The 23,857-nt window shown below is 47.3% G+C and overlaps 1 protein-coding gene across 2 annotated transcripts; it reads right to left on the bottom strand.

Annotated features, from left to right (window-relative positions):
* Positions 1–696: 696 nt before the first annotated feature.
* On the bottom strand, positions 697–23,857 carry POLDIP3 (DNA polymerase delta interacting protein 3). 2 transcript variants are annotated; one of them, XM_005901964.3, is made up of 9 exons: positions 23,719–23,857; positions 11,278–11,668; positions 10,436–10,522; positions 9,371–9,466; positions 7,361–7,540; positions 6,714–6,791; positions 5,080–5,209; positions 3,941–4,007; positions 697–2,961 (listed from the first exon to the last, which is right to left on the bottom strand). In XM_005901964.3, the coding sequence occupies exons 1-9, from the start codon at positions 23,775–23,777 to the stop codon at positions 2,784–2,786; spliced, it is 1,266 nt and encodes a 421-aa protein (XP_005902026.1). In that variant the 5' UTR covers positions 23,778–23,857; the 3' UTR covers positions 697–2,783. The 2 variants fall into 2 exon arrangements, with proteins under 2 accessions (XP_005902026.1, XP_005902027.1); XM_005901965.3 differs by lacking the exon at positions 10,436–10,522.

The raw sequence follows: 23,857 nt of genomic DNA, 5'->3' as shown, positions 1-23,857 counted from the left end.
CTTTAAATTTCATAGCTGCAATCCAATCACCATCTGCAGTGACTTTGGAGCCCAAGAAAATAGTCAGAGAAAGACAAATATTGTATGAGTCCACCTATGCAAGTAGTTAAAATCATGAAGACAAAAAGCAGACTAGTAGTTGCCAGAGGCTTGGAGGGTGGAAGGAGAATGAGCTGGTGTTTAATGGAGAGTTTCAGCTCCGTAAGATGAAAAAGCTCTGGAGATGGATGGTAGCGATGGTAGTACAACTCTTGTGAATGTATTTAATACCACTGAGTTACACTTAAGACAGTTAACATGATAAATTTTATGTATATTTTATCACAAAATCAAAAAACCTACCAACTAACTTTTTCTAGTACGCAGTTGATCTAAGAGGTAAATTTTACCCGTAAGTGTAACTTCAAGGCAGCGACTCCCCTGTTCCCTATGAATAGACCTATGTTCGAGTTGACCATGCTTATACTCGTGAGGCACTTTAGGCCCAGGAGGTACCGAGTTTCTGTGCTAGGTCCTTCCCAGACATTCATGCTCATATTCTCTCAACTGTGAAGACCAAAATTCAAAGAGTCCTGTGAGGAACTGTCTGAAGGTCATAGCTGGTGAGCAGCAAAGCAGAGGCAAATCTCTTGTTTTCTGGTGCCAAATTCCAAGAAGCCCCTTAACGTAACCTTTTAAGAAATGACAGCTCAAAAGTAGGAATAACAAACGTTTATTCAGAAATGGATAAGTAACACATAGTCTCCTCCATCCCTTAATGCCTCTTCCTCTCCTTTTGGAAAAAAAAGAGACACGACGGGGAATGTAGGGGAGTGCGAGGTGGAGAGGGACACAAGGACTGGCCTACCACCTTCTCTTCTGTTTCCCACGATGACACCTGCCTGTAGAACAGGGGAGAACAGACTCTACCCTGCAGTGGACCACACAGCCACCCAGAGGACGAGGTCCAGAGGGCCGGTGGGAAGATAAAGGCATACAGGCAGGGTAGTTACCTTCCCTACTGAACGCAGAGTCCAAGCAGTGATCTGTCTGTCTCCAGACCTGAGAAGCCAGCTCCTAGTGTCTTATGGACACTCTCTGGGGTCAAGAAGGGGAAAGTGTAGGAGGAATGTCTTCTAGCTGATGAAGAGAACTCAGTTTGCACCCATTCAAAGAGGGAGAAGAGAACAAAAGCAGCCTTCTTCAAAGTACTGGAAAGTGGACCACCATCAGGCACATTCCCTGGACTTCCCAAGCCTGGGCAACCTCAGAGCTGGAGGACTGAGCTGAGTTCACACCTGGGTCCTTGCTGCTTGATCTAACTCTGTGGAAATTTGAGTTTCCAGGTTTTTCTTCGCTGGACTGGCCCCAAGTAGGTCATCAAAGACTCTGTCTCAGGTACCCCCTACACTTTCTAGGCTTGTGCCTTTTACACTATTTACTTACAGAATCTTGCTCCCCAAGACTTGCCAGCTCTGCTAGGCTGGATTCCCTCTACAGTCCCAACAAACCAGCAAGAAACTGAGGATGAACACCCCTGGAGTAATGCTGTTCTGGTGTATTCAGGGCTTCCCCTTTGGTTCTAGAGTTGTGCCCCCAATGCCTGGAAGCACACTGAGGGGACAACCTGTCCACTTGCCTGCAAAGGCTGCTCCGCTCTCTCAACTCCCTCCCCACCGCCCCCTGCTCCCCTCCCACCTCAGTCAAGGCAGGAAAATGCCCCTCTGGTCAGGATGGATGGATGGGTCACTCATAGTAGTGGAGACAGTGCCCTCTGGTGGCTGCTGAATATCTGCCACCTCTCAGCATCCCTGACTATGGCATGAACCTGAGGCCAGGGAAAAAACATCTTGGAGCAAGCCAACATCCCTATTCAAACAACCCCAAGGTCCTCAGTGTCATAGAACAGGAGGCAGACCCTTTGAAAACCCAACTAGCAGAGAGCTGGCATTTGTACCAAAACCAAGTGTGATGAGTGCTAGGCTGGGTGAGAAATGGGGGGGCTAACAAGGCAGCCCTGCCCAGCAGTGACACTCAGAAGGCCAAGAGAGCTGGGCTGGGCCACTCGGCACAACTCAGGGGAAGGGGAAATGTAAGCTTGAGAATTTATTCTGGGTTGACTGAGACAGTAGGGTCCCCCAAACCAAGAGCTAGGGTACACTCTTCCTGGCAGAGCAGTAGCCTCACCCTGCCCTTACCACAGGGCTCTCTCCAGAAAGCACTGGTCTGGAGCCAACTGCGGGGAGAGGACAAGGAGCCCGTGACTTGATCCCCACCTAGGCCATCTCCACTGACCAGGAGAGTGAGTGGCAGAGCTTTTGAGCTGATGTGGTTCCTATTAGGATGGCAGGGGCTTCCATTCCCTACTTTGTTTGAAAAGTTTTAAAAAGAGAAAGGGGAGTCAAACCCTCACCCTGAAGAAAGCAGTATCCTTCAAATAGCCCCTGCCCCGAGTTCTATGGGGCCACAAGAAGGCCACTCAGAGAATTTAGGGCACCATTTTCAGATTTTAAAAAATCTATTTGGGGCTGAGTTTAGGGAGAAACACTCTGAACAACACAAGTCTACCCTGGTGATGAGGTGGAGAGAGAAGAAACGCACTACAGGAAATGTGAGCACATAGAAGAGCACAGGCAGAACACAACACAGAAAGGCGGCTGCCGTCCAGCGAGGAGGCTTTCTACCCCCGGTGACCCTTCCTGCACGCGGGGGCCCCCAGCCAACGGCCCATTGGTCACAACTTTCGTTTAAGGAAACAGAGCCACCCTCCTCCGCCCCCGCTTCTGGCTGTCTCGCTCCCCCGCTCAAAGTTTGATTTTGAATTCTGTGGGCTGTGTGGTCACAGAGGCCCCCGATGACTTGAAAAGCGCCTTCAGGATGGTGTCAGGATCTACTTCGGCTGGAGGGTTGGATGAGGGGGCAGAATTCACTCTGCGAGGCAGCTCACTCTCCTTTTTCACTGAGGGGCTATCACTCAGCCGTCTGTAGAGAGCAGAGAAGAGTCAAAATCCTCGTCAGGTTCCCCTTCAGTGGAGAAGGGTCCCACCATTAGCTGGAGATCTGTTATAAGGTAGGCACCAAACATAATGCTTTCCGTACCCTTTTACCCTATTTCTTATAGCAAACCTACCATTCTTTAAATTTGCTCAGAAAGTTGAGATGCAGCCTGCTAAGATCTGGGTTTTTTTTTTAAGTTTAAGCCTCAAGGATAGCCAAACACACATCAGCTTATCACACATTTTGAGAAGCCCAGTAGATTTAACTGGGTCTAGCTCAGTGGTTCCCAAATCCACTAGGTCATAAAACCCACATTTTTCAGAATACAACTTAATCCTGGAACACAGTTTAAGAAACTCATCTAAATCACACAATTCAATATCCAGGATTCAAACTGCAGTCTTTCTAAATTTCAAAGTCTATTACAGGCCTGCCCCTCACTACACCCATGTTGGCAAGCCTAATATTCTCCCTGGGTCTCTGTCTCCTCCTCAAAAGGACCTCCTTTTACATATCAATCTAGACATTTTCTGCATCTCAGGCTTCAAAAAGTCCTCAGTCCTGGGCCAGGCATGTACACTGGGTGTGTAACAAAATAAGGCGGAGCACCCAGCACAATCCCCATCAGAGTCAATCATGAGGAGGGGGGTTTTCTGCTCATCTGAAGATGCACACCCAATCATGCAAACAGAGACACAACCAGCCTGCTCTCCACTTTCTAAATTATAAGGCAGGGAATGAAGTTAAGTTAGCCCCTGTGGGGTCAATCTCCTGTAGAAATGATATAACAACCCACTCTGTACAAATTTAAGCCTCCTAGTCGGCTGGCTGCTCTCAGAGCAGAGGAAATGGAATGGAGCTGTGATGCAAGCATGTGTCTCCTCAGAACAGAGAGATGATCACGCCCAGTAAGCAAGCAGAAAAGCCCCACATGGTCCCCAGCACCTCTGCCTTTGGAACTTACAGCAGGATGGGCTGGTCTGAGGTGATAACGTTCCCATTCATGTGGAGGTTGCACTTCATTGGTTGCCCTGAAAAACCAAGAAAGAAAAAGCTCTGTCATGAGCCCTCAGCTCCTCATGGAAGGACAGGGACTGCCACTTTTGTTATCAGGAGTCAAAGCACCCACCGCTGGCAGCTCTGGCTTCACAGCTAAGGCTGGGGCTGTCAGGTGTCAGCAAAGCCCAGAGACTATGAGGGTTATGAGGTCCATGAAACTTCGGTAATGACAGTGTCAAGAAGCAAACTGGCAACAGACCCTGCTTTGTGCAGGAGGAGATCAGAATCAAAGTAAGGGAGAAAGTACACACAGCATGAAACAACCCAGACTGGTTGTGAAGCAAGTAGAAAGGGGAAATGCTTATGGTACAAAATTAAGTGAAAAAAAATTTGAAAGCGTATGTTCAGATTTCTACTTTGTCCATGAAAGATTAACCTTACAAGTACCAGACTCCCACTTTGCATTTTATGTAGTAAGTATAACAATAACAGCACAAAAAAAGGGGAAAGTGGGAATAGAGCCTTATTGGAGTAACATTTCTAAATTTCATTGTGGCTACATTAATATTAATGTGAAATAGACTCTGATAACCTACAATATATACTATAAATCCTTGAGCAACTATTAAGAAAAGAAAGTGACTCAAAAAATATAGTGGAAAAAATCATTAAAGGAACTAAAATGCTACACTAAAAAATACTTATACAATGCAAAAAGGCCACATAAAATGTATGTAAATGGATTAAATAATACAATCAAAAGGCAAAGGCTGCGATAACCAACAAGGGATCTACTGCATAGTATAGCACAGGGAACTATTCTCAGTATTTTGTAATGACCTTTAAGGGATAAGAATCTGAAAAAGAAGATATATATAACTGAATCACTGTGCTGTATATCTGAAACTAACACAACATTGTAAATCAACCACACTTCAATTGAAAACAAAACATCACTGCTTATTCTTAGTACACAGGAGGCCCTGGAGAGTTTAAAGCACTAGGTAGATGTCCACCCACTCGTCCCAGAGGAGGGCTTCCCCCGAAGGCCTGCTGTGAGCGGCAAGGAGCATCGAGGTGAGGAGGCTGCTTTCTCTGACTTACCATCCAGACACCGGTTGTTGTACTTCTTATACGCGGTGATGGCATCGTCCTTCTTTACAAACACCACCTCTGCTACCCCAGGATGGACCAGCCGAGCACGCTTCAGGGCTCCACAAACACAAAAAAGCTCCTATGAAAAGCAAGAGGGCTTGGGTTGGGAAAGAATTTCAGGTTGTTGTTCTCCCTGCCTGCAATTCACACATTTCAGACAGGGCTCTGGGTTGACAGGTGGCTTCACTCTGATTGAACATGCCAAGCAGCCAAGATTTCAGGAAGGCTCCATGTCAGGTAGTATTCCTGGGACATCCAGAAGCCTCAATCTGGGGCCAGATGGACGAGTTGTGCTGGGCCTTGTGATCCCTATGACTCCAAGTCACCCCCAAAGTCCTCCTGCCTCAGTGCCCACTTCCTCAACAAGGGTAATAGTTATGGAATATGGTATTTCTGTCAAGAGTGCTGTGTCATGAAAATGGATGGACATGTAGGACTCCAGTGGATGTCCACATGGATGGACAAAGAGTGGTTAATATATCACCCGGGAATCAGAAACAAAATTCCGCAGTTCAATGCAGGGTGACCAATTATCCTGGTTGGCAAGATTGAGGGGTTTCAACTGAAACCATTTTCAAGGCAGTGCTTTGTACACGTGTCGTCATCATCCTTTACTCCCATCCCTCACTTCTCAGATGAAGAGACTGAAGTCAGAGAGGGAACACAGTATGGACACAGACTGCAAAGGCTAACTAACAACCACACCATTTCTTCACCTGCAACTGCCTTCACAAGGTTGTAATGAGGACAAAGGGAAGATCTGTGAAAACGTCGTTGAAAAGATTTCCAACAATAAAAGGGAAAATGGTACATATCAAAACCAAGACACAAAACTGAATACTAAGTGTGATCCTAATTTTATTATTATTGTTTTTAAAGATCTACTTTAGGCCATGCTGTGCAGTATGTGGGATCTTAGTTCTCCAAGCAGGGATTGAACCCAGGCCCCAGCAGTGAAAATGCCGAGTCCTAACCACTGGCCACCAGGGAATTCCTCTGGCTCTGGTTTACAGGCTATGAGGAAAAAGGGTTAACATATCTGGCCTGCCTGTTCTCCTTTGGAAGTCCTGCTTCCAAAGTTGACCCTTAGCTCACGTTTGGGATCTTGGATTCTGGGAGGGCGCTCATCACCATAACTGGTAAGAGTAGCAACTTGCAACTAAATTGTGCCAACAATGTGCTTCCTGCCAAACACTTGATTTCCTTCTGTGTCTGGAATTTTGGTATGTGGCAGGCAGACGGTGCATATGTGATTAGTCCCTGAGAAAAACTCTGGGGACTGAGTCTCTAATGAGCTTCCCTGGTCTTTACAACTGACTGCTGGGGGAGTAAGTGCATCCTGTGTGACTCCCCTAGGAGAGGACTCCAGAAGTTTGAGTCTGCTATCCTCTAGCTTTTCCTCCACAAGTTGTCTCCCTCTGCTGATTTTGCTTTGCATCCTGTAATGCATCTCAGCCTGGACACAACTCTATGCTAAGCCCTGTGAGTCCTCTTAGACAATCAGCTAACCTGGGGGTGGTCTTGGGGACCCTTGGAACAGAAGTGGCTTGAGATCTGAAATTCTGGCAGGCCACAGTACTCACAACAATGTCCTCCTCGGTGACTCGAGGGTGCAGATTATTCACGGTCATCTTGGTGCCTTCCAAAGGGCTGAGGACAGGCTGCCACAGATAGAAGAACGTTACCAGAAGTTACCAGACAACAGCTGTGCTCAAACGGCAGAACTCATTTCAGCAAACGACCAGGAAGGCCCAGAGGAAACCTCTATGGAGAGTTTCCTACCACAGCTGGGCCCCTCTAATCATGTCCCAGTCAACTTATGCTAAGGAATGGAACTTCTCATGTTTCCCAAATATTCCAGGCCCTTCCAGGCCTGAACCTCTGCACAGAATGCCACTCGTGTTTCAAGAACCATCCGGCTCAAATGGCACTTTCTCCTTAAAGCCTTCCTGTATCCCCGGTGGAATGAGAGGCTCTTTCATCGGTGCTCCTGGCAGCTCTGTGCTGTGGCAGACACAGTGCTCTATCTGCAGCTCTGTTTCCCTACTGGCTTGCCTGTGGGCTCTCTGAGGGCGGGGTCTACTGGATCTTGGTTTGCTCATTTGTAAGACAGAGGTGGCAACACCTACCTCCCAGAGGCACTATGAGGACCCAAGGAGATGCACACTGCCCACCCAGCTCAGGTTAACTCTTGACTAGTGTGAACACTTCTCCTTCGCCTTCACCTTACCTCTGCAGGCGGCAGCTCTTTGGGGGGCTCCTCCTTGTTCACTAACGTCCGGGACATGTTGGTCAAGGCTTTTGTCCGAACAGAGGAGGAGAGAGCAGGAGCAGTGTACGCATCATTCTGAACCACTTTGGTGAGAGGAAGGGCCTTGGACATGGACAGCTTGGAACTGCTCACCCCGGCCTAAACAAAGAGGCAGACAGCAATCTGAGAAGCCAGGGACCCAGATACCCTAGGTGACTGACAACCCCCAATCTCAAGGCCTCCTACCTCCCCAGTTCCATTACTGATCTAAAGCCAGAAAGATACCAGCTGCCAGGGAAGGGACAGGAGGAGAAAAAAGTAGACTGCACACGTGCTCACAGAAGCCACGTTCCAATGTAGGGAGCCCTTGGCAAGAAGCATCCAGGCAGTTCCCGAACAGAAGCCACAGCTCAGTCATACCATTTAGATTTGATAAAAACCTACAATCTGGAGTTACAGTCCAAAAGCTTGGAGTCAAGTTCATTCCCAGATATGCTTCTATCACCATGGGCTGGCTGGGACTAGGAAGTTACTCTGAAGAAGGCCCAGACCCCCGCTTTTTGGTACCTGTTCTAGTCATATAGAGGAACCACAAGCAGCTCACCTTTGCAGCTCCCAGATGGTCAGGTGCAGGCTAGCAGAGTCAGCACGTGCAAATCAGCAGAAACCGTTCCCTCCCTCCCTCCCCTGCTACCCTTAACTGGGGAAGTGATCCTTTAGAAATATAAACCAGCGAAGTGCCTGGTTTTAATGTGTCTGGAGAAAAAAAAATGTGTGAGGCAGAAGCGGTTAGTGGTCTTGCTGACTGAGGACAGTCTACCAGGCATTGATTCATGGAGAAAGGAGGAATGCAGCGGCCAGAGAGACAGATGATGGAACAGAGTTAATTCACCAGCTTCTCCCAACCCAGGTGACTCAGTGTGGATCCCACACTTCTCAAGCTGTTTCCTGAGTTTCAAGAGCCAGCAGAGTGCAGTGGTTAAAACATGGCCTGGGAGCCAGATTGCTGAGGCTTAAATCCTAGATCCACTACTTACAAGCTGAGCAGATTTATTTAACCTCTCTGTGTCTAACTCCTAGTCCATATAATAGGGGTAGTAACAGTACCCATCTCACAGGGTGGGGAGAGAGGGAACTCATTTTTAAGTAAGTTAATATAAACAGATTTTTCCAATTAGGGTTAGCCACTAACTAACAGTTAGCTGACAGCCGCCCTGGTAACAGACACAAACACTCTAATGACTAGAAAGGCTCAGCCCCTTTGTAACAAACTGGCATCATTCAGCTTCACATTTCAAAGTTAAGAGCTTCAAGGGTAACCAAGAAATTGGTCCACATATTCAGTGCAGTGACTAAAACTGAGTCTTTGGGTGCCTGAAGACCAAATAAAGGCATGGGTACCCATGTCTTTAGCGTGGGTACCCTCTCGCCTCCTATGTGTGATTTGGTTCCATGCACTGAGCCAAGCAGTGCAGAGCTCCCTGATGTTCCCAGATATACCGCTTTCTTTCCTTCTCTGCATGGCAGAACATCCATCAAACTTTCCCTCCACGCAGGCGGCACCTGGTGGAGCTTTCAGGAAAGGTTCAGTTTATTCTTGCTAACACATCAACCAATGGAATCCAGACTCAAGGATGGGGCCAGAGCTGATGACCACGGAAGGAAGGGAACCAGCAGAATGTCCTGCCCTAAAGGAAATAAAATGTGATTCTGTCCTGTGGGATCACTCACATTTCCCCTGAAGTCTCCAAACACAGCAGTTGGGAACTAAAGTCTGCATTTCACTGTCTGTTGGATCTTGAACAAGTCCGCTGACATGCTAAGCCTCAGCATTTATAAAAACCAGGGGCTGGATTAGTTCCGGTTCTAATAATCTTAGGACCCAAATAAGGAAATATCTCTGAATTGAAAGATCCTACTCTCCACCACATCTCCCATGCACCTGATCAGACACACACAGAGTGTTAAGAAGAATGTAAGATGACATACCATGTGGTGGAGAAAGCTGCCTGAGGCTGCAAATTTCATCTGTTTAGTAGGAATGGGAGCTATAACATCGTCATCATCATCCAGGTCGTATAAATTCTGAAAATAAAAAAATACATGCTAATGTAGCATGCACGCTCTCAGCAGACATTTGGAGTAAGGACAGCAGGGAGATGAGAGCTGGAGTAATTAAGCAAGGCGTAGGGAGAAGTATGTACATGTGGAGTGCCTGGGCAAACTGGCCTGGGTGACTGGGGCTCAGTTCTGGCAGGCTCCCTGCCCGTAAGAGCCAAATGAAAAAGCTGTGAAATTTCAGGTACATCAGAAGTACCTTTCTACAAGTGGGCAATATCTATTAAGGATCCCTAAAATGCCTGTTTATATCCTTTGGCTTAGAAAGTCTGTGCCGGGTAATCTGGTCTATAGAAATAAACTAAAACTGTAGAAAGAGCTTTATCCTCCAAGATGTTCATAGAAGGATGTCTAACAGTGAAAATTACAGGAAAATGGTTGAAGTCAACTAAATGTCTACTCAATGGATCAAGCAGTTATTAAAATGTTTACAGTAAATGTGAACCACAGAAAAATGCTTGAGTTATAAAGTGAAAACAGAACAATATGAAACTGGATAATAACATAATCACAACTACAGCTATGCATTAAATAAATAATAATCTCTCTCACATATACACACACACAAACAAGAAAAACACAGGAAGAATTCAGGGCAGAATTTCAACAGGGGCTCACTATGGAGAGCCATAGTATAAGAACTACCCCCATCCCCCCCAATCTTTCTGTTTTGCTAATTTTCTATAGTAAGCACACACTACTTTTACTTTAAAAAAATAAAAAGATTTTCAACATGCCTCTCTGCTTCTATGCATTCAAGAAATTTCTTCTCAAAACTCATAAACTGCAAAGTGTCAACCTCCAACTCTTCAAATTGGAACCCTGGGCCAGGCCTCAGTTAATCCACTTGGAAGATCACATCAAAACACACACTTGTGGGCAGTCTCTCTCTCTCTCTCTCACACACACACACACACACACACACACACACTCCACCTGTTTGGCCTGGTGGTTATTGACGACATTGATCCTCATTCCAGCAGGATGAGCATGAATTGGTGCCATGGCCTTCTGCTGTGGAACCTAGAAACACCCAGTGGTCATAATTCATCCCACTTGGCCTACATGCGTTCTCTACAAGTAGGGGATAAATGAACTTTAATATGGTGGGCATTCAGTTTTGGTCTGTAGTAAAAGGTCCTACAGAGTGCCTCATTCGCAAAGCAGGAAAGCGACAGGAAGACTCATCATCCCAGAGATCATGTAACAATGTACCTGCAGGGCTCAATGAACCTGGCTTAATAAATGTTCACTGCTTCAGTAGTTCCTATTACCAAAGTTGCTGTGAAGATTAAATGATACTGTTTCTATTCCCTTTGGGGCAGTGGCTCTGCAGGTGGCCAGGACTCTGCATTAAGAGCCAGGTCTGACAGGGCTTCTATCCTGATGCGTCCACTGACCAGCTGTGTAACTGTGCACAAAGATTCACATCTTTGAGACTTAGATTCTCCTTTGATAAACTGTGGTAATAACTGGGGTTGCATGAGGAATAAATATTCAGTGTCTGCACACAGCACTAGCTCAACTAGTCTGTCCTCTCCTCTCTCTTCCCTCTACCACTATTTCACCTGGAAAGTCACTTAATTTCTCTGGACAAATCCCCACCACCACCCCACCCATTTTCTTTTACACAAAACTGAGATGATATCTTGCCTCCACATATAGTTACTCTTCAAACAGTTGGGGGGACTGTCATTTTGCTTAAACACACCTGGTCTCTGCCTGATTCCACAGTTGTTACTGGTTTCGAGGAGTTTTTGGCAGGAGTCTCAACCTACCTGGATGGTTTTAGTGAGCTTCAGAGCAGGGGTCACTGTCCCAATGGGTGGGCTCATGAAGGCAGCAGGGGAATTCCGCTTCAAGCTGATTTTCTCCCGGGCATCAGCAACCTGGTGGGGCTTCTGGGGCACTGTGCTCTGCTGCTTGCGCGAGTTCAGCATCTCTCTGGCATCCTGCACTTTCCCTTTGATCCGGAACCGAGCATCTTTCTGCAAAAGCTTTTCCCGGGCATCCTTGACTCCCAGCTTGAGGCGGGCATCTGAGAGGCCAATTTTCTGCCGGGCATCAAACCTCTGCTGGAAGGTGGCTGTGCGTGCTGGCTGGCTAAGAAGGCTCTGTTGGATCCCAACACGCGATCGGACACCTCCCACTCCTGGTCTGGCATTGAGCCTGCAAATAAAAACTGCAATATTAAGAAGATCTGGATATCAACAGTAGCCTGTGGTAGTAGTAGAGTCGTGGTAATACTGGGAACAAAGGAGGTCCTGGAGAAACCAGAAAGCTGCTTCCTCTTAGAGGAAACAATTCAGTCTATACAGAGACTTCTTTCACAGTTTTATGCCTTTTAAGTCTGCATGGTAAACAAAGGGAGGAGGGCCTGGTGGTTTCTATCATTAGGCAAGACTGCTTTGCACCCCAGACCAGGTGTTTTGAGACACTATCATGGATAATAACCTCTAAACAATACCAAATGAAATAAGAATATTTCCCAGATATCGTAAACCCACACAGCGAAAGACTAACTTTAGTTTCCAAAATTCTTTCATTCCTTGTTCTCCATCAGCCCTCTCAACACCCTGTGAAGCAAGCAGTATTATGCCCATTTTACAGTGGAAGACACAGGCTTAGAGAGGTTCAATGATCAACAAAGGGCGCCCAGCTGGCCTATGACAGTCTCATGTCTCCAGGGCAGGTAGACACCCCCAATGGGCTGGGACCAAGAAAGTCAATACATGGGTCTGTCTCGGAGTCTGAGGTCTAATAAAAACATAAAGACTTGGAAGAAAAGAAAAATAACCACTGCCTGAACTGTTTCTATTCATAACACTGTGACTTCAAATGTGTAGGATTTTTCCACATGCCAACAAATTCTCCAACTCTCGAGATACAAACTGGGTGTCTGACAGCCCAATTTTGACACTACCTACCTAGAGCTGGCACAGACTCCACTGGTTAAAGGCTCAGTCCCACAAAACTGCCCTCACTTCAGAGAACAATTTCAAGTCCTAGGCTTCCTGTTCATTTGACAAAGGTTATAAAATGGAGGGTTCACAGGACCCTCCCCTGAAGTTAGATAATTTGCTAGGGTAGCTCACAGGACTCTGGAAAACACTTTACTTATTATTATTACCAATTTATTACAAACGATACAACTCAAGAACAGCCAAATAGAAGAGATGTATAAGGCACTGTATGGAGAAAGGGTATGGTAACACCACCCTCCTGGCACATGGATATGTTCATCAACCCAAAATTTCTTCAAACTCAACTGTATAAGGGTGACTATGGAGGTTCTATTACCTAGCATAATTGATTAAATCACTGGCCACAGATGATAATCGCTTAATCTCTAGATCCTCTTTTCTCCCTGGAGGTCCAGGGCAGAGAGTGGGGGTGGAGTTGCAAGTTTCAACAAGCTAAGCAGGCCTCCATCTTTCTGGAGGCCAGCCTCTGTCCTGAAGCAATCCAGGGGCCCACTGAGAGCTGCCTCATTAGAACAAAAGATGCTCCTAACGCCCTTACCACTCAGGAAATTCCAAGGGTTTTAGAAACTGTATGCCAGGGACAAAGACCAAATATATATTTATTACACTCTGACACAACAAAAACATGAAGTTCAGAAACTTAAAATTGGAAAGGAACAAAACTCCATTAAATAAGCCCCATTCTCTTCTGGGGCTCCTTTGTTGGCTCTTCAATGACTTTAGAGTAAACAGAAGAGCCCTTCAAGTACAATCCTTAAAGTCCTCCAGGGGGTCTGCGGGCTTCTGCTTCACCCCACCTGCCCACACCACCACAAGCCTCCAGCCACACATACACTCCTCCTGTGGCAGGTGCCCTGCCTGGGGACACAGACTCCCAAAGCAACATCTCCTTTTTGGGAAACCTTCTCTGATCCTTCCAAGACAGCCCTCCTTTGTGCCTATTATCACGACTGTTTGTGTTGTTCTTTTCTTTCCCCACCTTGGACTGGGAGGGAAGGGGCAGATGGGGATCACTCCTGTTTCAGAGCCCCGTGCTTTGTAAATGTTGCTCAGACCTGGCTCAGTATCAGAAACATCTAAGGAGCTTCTTAAAAATACAGCTCTCTCTTTAAAAAAATAAAGGCAAGAAAGAAAACAAAAAGATACAGCTCTCCAAACCCTACTCCAGAGCTACTGAGTCCAAAATTTGTGTAAAGGCCTGGGCATATGCATTTTTCACTCCACAGGTGATCCTGGAGGATAGCAGTGCTGAGACTCTCTGGCCTGGAGTTTAAGGCAAAACTGCTGAATAAACAAGTTCCTGCATCATGTCCCACATCACAGCCCAAGCCTCCCAGGAGGCATTCTTCATCACCGGCAAGCCTCTGGGTTCTCCTACTGCCTCATGCTTCCTCAGCTGGAAGCTGGAGCGAGACTTTCTCAGCTCTTCTGCTAAGAGCAGAAGCACACCCAAAGGTGAGTCTTCCTAGCACCAGTAAAAGAAAATCTGGACCTTCACCTTGTTATCCAAGCACAGCGGAAAAATACCTGCTGCTTCTAACAGGCCAGAGCCAGACCTAAAGCAGTGATGCACAGTACCATTTTACTTTGAAAATCGACAAATTACTTTAGGATTTAAGTACTTTCCAGTGGGTTTACACAAAAAACAGGTGGGAGAGTGGAAGGGGTCATTTACAGAATCGATCAGATTAGGCTGAAGGTGGGTGGGACTGCTTGTGCATCCCTGCTCTGTTTTCCCATGTAGTCTCTGGGAGACTGAGGTGCTAGAAAAAGCAAGGCCCAAAGGAATGAGGTGTTTAGGGAGACCAGTAAGCACCGTCAGGGAGAGGGAAACAGCTGTGTGCAGCAGGAGCATCTATTCGTCCCTGAAATGGGCTACCCTAGGCTTTGTAGCCTGTGAAGCCATGGGAAATAGTGAGGCTATGCTCTGTGGTAAGCACAGAAAACTGTAGCTACAGAGGGGCCCTTGGTATTTATGGAGAAACTCTGTAACAAAGCCCTGTCCCCAGGACCAAATGGCAGGTAAGGCCTCCACTGAGATTTGTTTGGTGTTTTTTAAAATGCTTTCAACTCCCTGTATCTGTTGATGATGCCCATCAAAGAAAAGCAACAGGTTGTCGGTTCAGACCAGGGTCTACTACTGAAAGTCTACTCATAAAACGTGGGAAAAAGATTTGGATCAACATTTACATGCACATCCAGATGAAACCCGAGTTAGTGGAAAGCATTCCAGATGAAATTCCTCACTCGTCAAGCACTGGAACCCTCTGAAGGCAGAGGCCTTGGGTACCAAAAGGAGCACAGTGAGGAACGGGATGCCAAACTATGGGGTGGGGTGGAGCAGATGGGACATACAGATCAACAAATAATCAGCATGCTCCCACTCTAGGAGAGGAAGGGCCAAGGTCTGTGGGCTATGGGCAGCCTTCCAAGATTTCTGGAAAGAGTAGTGTCAAAGGACATCCTCAGTTCAGTTCAGTCGCTCAGTTGTGTCCAACTCTTTGCGACCCCGTGAATCGCAGCACGCCAGGCTTCCCTGTCCGTCACCAACTCCTGGAGTTCACTGAAACTCATGTCCATTGAGTCCATGATGCCATCCAGCCATCTCATCCTCTGGCGTCCCCTTCTCCTCCTGCCCCCAGCCCCTCCCAGCATCAGAGTCTTTTCCAATTGAGTCAACTCTTCACATGAGGTGGCCAAAGTGCTGGAGTTTCAGCTTTAGCATCAGTCCTTCCAAAGAACACCCAGGACTGATCTCCTTTAGGATGGACTGGTTGGATCTCCTTGCAGACCAAGGGACTCTCAAGAGTCTTCTCTAACACCACAGTTCAAAAGCATCAATTCTTTGGCGCTCAGCTTTCTTCACAGTCCAACTCTCACATCCATACATGACCACTGGAAAAACCATAGCCTTGACTAGACGGACCTTTTCCAAATATGGAAAGGACCCCCAACAGCCCACAGCTTGCAGCTTCTTTGCTCTTGGAGCCCTCAAAACACTGGACAAAGCTTCTATCAAAGCACTTACCATGCAGCATCACAAAGATTTTTACAAGCCTGCATCTCCCACATGACTAAGAGCTTCTGAGGGTAGATCCTGTGTCTCCTCCTCCACATCAATAATGCCCCAGGGGAACGACAAAGGCTCTAAGAGCTCTGTCAGGGATCCACAGGGCTTCTATCTTATCTTCTCCTTTTAGGCTCACCATCTCTGAGATTACCTGCCATCAGGTCCACCTTATAGGGGAGAAACCAAATCAAAGAGCACAGTCTTTCCAATAACAGATTTCAAGCTTCCCTCTTTCCTACTCCAAGCCTCAGGGGAGTTAAGATGGGAGAAAGGATGGCTGCCCTGGAAGGGCTTCTCCTAGAGAAGACTGCCTCTGCAAAGGCAGTCCTCAACTGTGCCCTAGGATCCTGGCCACCAGTTGCTCTCCCAGCTGAGAGAGGGCACCCACAGAGCCATGGCACAGGGGCCCCTCTGGTCCTTACCCAAAAAGTGGACCCACAAGGGTCTTGTTGAACTGCAGGCACTTCAGGAAAGGCCTTCTAGAAGAGAAAGCAGCTGGTCTCTGACTGAGTGGACATTACAAAGGGAACCAAGCTACATAAACGCTGACAACGAAGGCATCACTGATGACCAGGTCCACCACACAGGAGGGGTCAGACACATCCACATACAAATGTGAGCAGGTCCTGAATGAAGATCTCCTATCTTCATCTGTCTTCTCTCATCACCAGGGTACCCCTACCACAGGCTCCTGATATTTATAACTATAGGAGGTGCGGTGATCTTATCATGTAATACACCATGATCTTCAGTTCAGTTCAGTTGCTCAGTCACGTCCCACTCTGCGACCGCATAGACTGCAGCACGCCAGGCCTTCCTGTCCATCACCAGCTCCTGGAGCTTGCTCAAACTCAGGTCCATCAAGTTGGTGATGCCATCCAACCATCTCACCCTCTGCTGTCCCCTTCTCCTCCTGCCTTCAATCTTTCCCAGCATCAGGGTCTTTTTCTTTTCTTTTTTTTTTCATCAGGGTCTTTTTCAATGAGTCAGTTCTTTCCATCAGGTGGCCAAATGATCTTACCACACCATAAAACTGGGCAAATCTAGACCCCGTGGCATAAATTATGCTTTCAAAAAATCTAGTTACCCAATTTCACCAATCAATTAAACATTACTACCAAAAAAAAGAAACAAAGGAAAAGAAAAAGCTGTTGAAAGCAACTATTTTGAATAATTAAAGAAACAATGAGATTCTTGAAAACAAAATTCATATCCCTGGACAAAAGATGAGGAAAGGGGCAGATTCAAAGTTTTCTGGTTCATTCCAACTGGGTCTGAACAGTAAACCTTTGCAGTAGGAGGAGCAAGGGAGATTAGGTCTCTGCAACCTTAATTTACTCATATTCCTTAACAATTTCCCTTCTCTGATAAACTGTAATGGCTGTTTAAAATGTCAGTACTGAGAATTCACAGGAGTTTGTGCTTGATAAGCAATGTCTACCATGGCCAAATAAGGGGCAACTGGCTACTACGGTTTATGAAAAGATTTTACAATGGAAGCACTCTCAACGAATCGTTTTGAGCACTTAACTGCAGATCCATAAACTTTGCCTCACCTCCTTTAACCCTCACAACTCTGAGAATTAGATTATCCACATTTTATAGATGGGGAAACAAATTCAAGGAGAGTAACTATTTCAAATTATAGAGCTATAATGTGATTTGAGCTTTAAAAACAACAGAATGGGAAAGACTAGGGATCTCTTCAAGAAAATCAGACATACCAAAGGAACATTTCATGCAAAGATGACCTCAATAAAGGACAGAAATGGTATGGACCTAACAGAAGCAGCAGATATTAAGAAGAGATGGCAAGAATACACAGAAGAACCGTACAAAAAAGATCTTCACGACCCAGATAATCACGATGGTGTGATCACTGACCTAGAGCCAGACATCCTGGAATGTGAAGTCCAGTGGGCCTTAGAAAGCATCACTACGAACAAAGCTAGTGGAGGTGATGGAATTCCAGTTGAGCTATTCCAAATCCTGAAAGATGATACTGTGAAAGTGCTGCACTCAATATGCCAGCAAATTTGGAAAACTCAGCAGTGGCCACAGAACTGGAAAAGGTCAGTTTTCATTCCAATCCCAAAGAAAGGCAATGCCAAAGAATGCTCAAACTACCACACAATTGCACTCATCTCACACGCTAGTAAAGTAATGCTCAAAATTCTCCAAGCCAGGCTTCAGCAATACGTGAACCATGAACTTCCTGATGTTCAAGCTGGTTTTAGAAAAGGCAGAGGAACCAGAGATCAAATTGCCAACATCTGATGGATCATAGAAAAAGCAAGAGAGTTCCAGGAAAAACATCTATTTCTGCTTTATTGACTATGCCAAAGCCTTTGACTGTGTGGATCACAATAAACTGTGGAAAATTCTGAAAGAGATGGAAATACCAGACCACCTGACCTGCCTCTTGAGAAATCTGTATGCAGGTCAGGAAGTAACAGTTAGAACTGGACATGGAACAACAGACTGGTTCCAAATAGGAAAAGGAGTTCGTCAAGGCTGTATATTGTCACCCTGTTTATTTAATTTACATGCAGAGTACATCATGAGAAATGCTGGACTGGAAGAAACACAAACTGGAATCAAGATTGCCGGGAGAAATCTCAATAACCTCAGATATGCAGATGACACCACCCTTATGGCAGAAAGTGAAGAGGAACTCAAAAGCCTCTTGAAGAAAGTGAAAGTGGAGAATGAAAAAGTTGGCTTAAAGCTCAACATTCAGAAAACGAAGATCATGGCATCCGGTCCCACCACTTCATGGGAAATAGATGGGGAAACAGTGGAAACAGTGTCAGACTTTCTTTTTCTGGGCTCCAAAATCACTACAGATGGTGACTGCAGCCATGAAATTAAAAGACACTTACTCCTTGGAAGGAAAGTTATGACCAACCTAGATAGTACATTCAAAAGCAGAGACATTACTTTGCCAACAAAGGTTCGTCTAGTCAAGGCTATGGTTTTTCCTGTGGTCACGTATGGATGTGAGAGTTAGACTGTGAAGAAGGCTGAGCACCAAAGAATTGATGCTTTTGAAGTGTGGTGTTGGAGAAGACTCTTGAGAGTCCCTTGGACTGCAAGGAGGTCCAACCAGTCCATTCTGAAGGAGATCAGCCCTGGGATTTCTTTGGAAGGGATGATGCTAAAGCTGAAACTCCAGTACTTTGGCCACCTCATGCGAAGAGTTGACTCATTGGAAAAGACTCTGATGCTGGGAGGGACTGGGGGCAAGAGGAGAAGGGGACGACAGAGGATGAGATGGCTGGATGGCATCACTGACTCGATGGACCTGAGTCTGAGTGAACTCTGGGAGTTGGTGATGGACAGGGAGGCCTGGCGTGCTGCGATTCATGGGGTCGCAAGGAGTCGGACACGACAGAGCGACTGATCTGATACCTAATTAAGGGTTTCTCTGGTGGCTCAGTCGGTAAAGAATCCACCTACAATGCAGGAGATGCTAATTTGATCCCTGGGTCCCCTGGAAAAGGAAATGGCAACCCACTCCAGTATTCTTGCCTGGGAAATCCAATGGACAGAGGAGCCTGGTGGGCTACAGTCCATGGGGTCCCAAGAATTGGACACAACTTAGCAACAAAACCACCACCACCACCACCACACCTAGTTAAAATACCAATAAATCAAGCATGGGTCAAAAACAACGAACAAGACTAGAAAAGTTAAGGAAGGGTGAATACTGTCCTCAAACTAAGAAAAAAAATGAGAACACCAGTTACATCCAGGGACAGAGTGCACCCTCTAGTGACCAGAGGGTGAACACACACACACTAAGGATGGTGGGCTCACCAGAGACCCATACACCATACTCCTTGTCTGGCAAGAAATGCCACCGTGATGGCCCATGCTGCTATTTTTATCTACTTGAAGAGCACAAAAGGTAAATTTTCAGGAGGGAGGTGATACAGTTGTGGATGTAGGAGCCTAAATAAGCTACTTTCCCTCAATTACATATATTCGGTTCCCTGGTTACATCACTTCTCAACTCCTTTCATGAGCAGCTTTAGGGGGGTTTCAGTGTTCAGGATTTTTCTAATCACTGCTCCTCTCCCTGCGTGAGAAGACAGCTATTCATCCCAGCAGGCAGCGGTACTGCTTATATGGCAGGCATTAGTCATCAGGAACTTTTCAAGTAAACGTTCCTGCTAGGAGCAGGTCTCTAAAACATTGAGCCAATTCTGTTCCCCTCCTGGCTCCAATAACTGCTAAGGACTCCCTAAAAAAAGTGCAACCCCTCAGTGGAACCCCCAGTCTGTCTCCCACAGACTGCAGCCTCCCTTCCCACTGCAGACTATCTGATGTTCCTGAACACATTCTGGGTTTTTGGCCCCAGTAAACATTTGGGAGGGAGAGAGAGGAGTGTTTTTACTGCCCTGCCTCATGATACCTGTAACAGGGCAACTGTGCACTGCTTCCAGGCGCTCACCAGGTACTCTACCAGGTCCTAGGAAGAGCAGTGTGGGCAAGAGAGCAGACACTTACTGGAGCCTAAGCCCTCTCCCCCAGCACCCCTCCTCCACTGGAACCTGGCAGACACATGATCAGGGAAGGTCTGTCTGGGGCTAAGAATGCCTCACCCTCTTGGATCTGCCTGTGGAGGGCACAGTGGCCCCTGGCTCTGGACAGATGTCCAGTCCAAAGGATTTGGAGGGACCCTGAATTGTTCAAAGTGGATTTTAACCCATGGGGTCTCTGGGTTAGAATGTGTGTGTTGAGGTCATCTTAGAAAATAGAGTTTAGTTCTAACAATTACTGAGGGTTAATTCTGAACTATGTGCTTTAGAGACACAAGGAAAAACAAGACAGGATCCCCTTACCTTTGTGCCGATGTTTCATTTTAAATTATAGTTCTTCTCTTCCAAGCTAATGTAACAACTCATTTCCCTCCTCTTTGTTTTAGGTCTAATTTCTTTTACCTTATTTCAATAGGAAACCAGCAGAGAGTATGGGAGCAGAGCCCTGGTTTCAACTGGAAAATTCCCTAACCTCCTCTCCCCACAGCTCCAAGGATTCTCCATATTTGTATCCAGCTCAGAGCCACTCACCTCCAGCACACTCTAGGCCCAACTTCCCCACTAAGACTGCCGGTCATCATCTACCTGCATGGAAGCAGTGACAGCTATCCTCTGACGGTTGAACTAAGCAAACCAAAGAGGAGGGTGACTTGACTAACCAATTACATCCAAAGGAAGAAACTGACAAGAGAGGCAGGCCCACACTGCAGCTGGTGCCCAGTGCTACCTGAGGAGACTCATCTATGGGTCTTGAACAACTGAAACCAATAGAGACATGCTGTGTTGGGGGAAGGACAGCACCTCACCACAGCCTGGATGAAGTATCATAAAATAATTCCCCACTTTCTTGAATCTCATGTTAATCAAAGAACTTTCTGATGATTAATTGAGGGCCAAATAATAATGATGGTAATGACACCTTTCTTGACTTACACAGTACAATGAAGACAAAACAGAATAGCTGTTCTAAAGAACAAAGCACATTCCACGACTTTTGAGAAGGGGTTATTTACACTTGCAGAGGCTCAGTCCTTTGCTATTTCCTTTAAGAAAAGAAGTTTTCTGAGATGGTCATAGGCTCTTCCTAAATTATTAAGCACAAAGTTGTCTCTGTGACATCCCTATACTACACCAAGGTGCCAGTAAAGAGATTTCTTCTAAGAAGCAAGTAGAACAGTATTTATTTACTGTAGGAAATACCATCTGTTCAGACCTTTCACAGTTCTTGACAAGAACCCTAACCCCCTCACCCCCCGATCTAGTTTTTCTCTGTTGGCTGTGCGAGCACAATGGAGTTTCCAGTAGGTTTAATCCAAACCCAGCATGTGGTCCAGTTTCTTTCACACTGTCTCTTTGCCTGCATTTCCCCCAATTCAATTTTTACAAAATAGCAACACAATATTCTCACACTCAAGACTGGATATTACTTCTTTCCTTAAAAGCCTTCATTAACAATAATGATGAGAGCTAACATCTACTGGGCACTTAGTACCCACTAGATGCTTTCTGAGGTACTTTAGATACATTAATTCATTTAGTCCTGACAATACCCAGTAAATATTACCCACGTTTTACAGATAAAAAAGAGAGGCATGGCATGGTTAAGTAACTTTCATATGGCAAGTGGGATTGAAACTTGGCAGTCTGACTCTAGGACCCCAATGCTTACTTATTATGTCCCCTAAAGGAGGGATTTGGGCTTCTATTCCTTTAAAGCCATCTACTGAACACTTACTATCTGGTACAGTTTAAAACATACACTCTTACATCCTCATATTTAATCTTCTCAACCACCTACCTGGAACCATTATTACAAACGAGCAAAATGCCTAAATCAGAGGTCATCAGGCCACAAAAGCACAGAACCCCACAATGGGGCCCGCCAAGGGACCAGGTCTGCCTGGCTGCAGTCTCTGCTCTTGTGGTGGATCCACACATCCTCCCTTCCCTGCAGTCCCATTCAAGGCCCAACACAAGACACTGCACACATCAACATCAACCGCAGGTACAGACTGCCTGCAGTCGGGAACTAAGGGAGTGCCTGCAGGAAGCCCAGGTAGTGGGAAGCTGGCTGCCCCAGCAACTGTTCAGCAACTCTGTGAAACCTGGATGGGCTCAGACGTGACCAGAGGACCCAGTACCAATTCCCCGCCAGTTACTAGAGGGTAGACCTGAAAGAGGGCTTCCCAGGTGGCGCAGTGGTAAAGAACCTGCTGGCTGATGCAGAAGCCACAAGAAATGCTAGTTCGATCCCTGGGTGGGGAAGAACCCCTGGAGGAGGAAGTAGCAACACAAACCAATATTCTTGCCTGGAAAATCCCATGGACCAGAGGAGCCTGGCCGGCTACAGTCCTGTGGGGTCGCCAAGAATCGCACACGACTGAGCACACAACACAACCACAACAAGGATAGAGAAAATTAACGCTGCGTGCCCATTATGAACCAGAAACCTCGTGAAGGGCTGGCTGGGGAATGAGGCGGGGGCGGGAGCAGTTGTGGCGGATCTGTGTGTACAGGTTGAGGGTGAGGGATACTTTTCACACAGTGAAAAGAATCCATCTTCGAGCCACCACACAAGGCAGTATTAATAAACATCTGCCGAGTGAACGACTGCGGGAGAAAACAACATCCTTCTTTACAGCCTGGCTTCTCCGCAAGGACATGTGAACTAATCTAACGTGTGCTAGAAAACCACTGGCCCAGGTTTCCCATCTCTTTCACACAGATGAACTGGAGCCCCTATAGAGTCTGGAAATGACTACCAATATTTTGAGGGTCCAGAGGAAGTTTGGGTCACGGAACGGCAAACCAGCTCCGCGACTCTTCACCCCGACACAGAACAGGGGTTCTCTGCGAGTCATCAAGAAACGGCCGGCCTGCCGCCCCGTCCCGCCAGTTTGTCTCGCCCAAGCCTGAGGCCAACTCTCAGAGCGCGCCCGGCCCCGCTCTGAGCTCTCCTCGGCCGCGGGCAAATTCCACCTCAAGCCCCTCATTTGGAAAACATTAATAGCTGGCTGACAGGACCGCGCACCGGCGGCAAAGCGCCCCCGAGAGCCTGAAACGCCTCACAAAGGGCCGCGAGTGTGAAGAGCGGGGAACCGGGAGAAGGATTGGGAAATTTTAAAGGGCTGACTTTGGGTCGCGGTTTCGGCAGGAACAGACCCGGAGAGTCTTAGCAAGTCACTTCCCCGAGAAACTCCAGGCGTCCTAACTCGAAGGCCGCGCTGAGACCTCGGCGCCGCGCCCGTCTCCTCAGAGGAGGAGGGGCTGCGCCGGGGAGACCCTCCGGACGCCAGGCAGGCCGCGGGGCAGCGAGTCCCGTCCGCGCCCGCAGCTCCGCCCCCGGCGGGCCGCTCGCACAAGCCCAGCAGGCCTGCCCCTTCCTCGGCGCCAGCCGCACCAGCCTCCTCCGGCCAGCCGGAGCGACGGCGCCCACAGCCAGTGGGCGGCCGGGCGACCTGGCCCGCGGCGGCGGCGGCGGCCGGGCCAATGAGGAGCGCGGCTGAGGGAGGGGGCGGGCGCAGACTGGCCCTCCGCGTCGCTCCCGGGCCGCTCCCCTCTCCGCCCCAAGCCCCGCTAGGACGAGGACCCTGAAACCCGAAGAGAGAAAAGGCCACTCACCGCCCCTTCGATGCAGCTCCTCGCTTTCGGATGAGCTCGTCCAGAGAGATGTCGGCCATCTTGCACCGCCGAACGAGCCGAGAGCAGCTTAGGTTCCCTCAGCCTCCGAGCCCGCCCCTAAGGTCGCGGTGGAGCGACT

Source organism: Bos mutus, chromosome 5 (genome assembly GCF_027580195.1).
Source record: "Bos mutus isolate GX-2022 chromosome 5, NWIPB_WYAK_1.1, whole genome shotgun sequence".
NCBI classification, from domain to species: Eukaryota; Metazoa; Chordata; class Mammalia; order Artiodactyla; family Bovidae; genus Bos; species Bos mutus.
The sequence above is the reverse complement of the archived record's forward strand: the minus strand, read 5'-3'. Positions and strand labels throughout refer to the sequence as shown.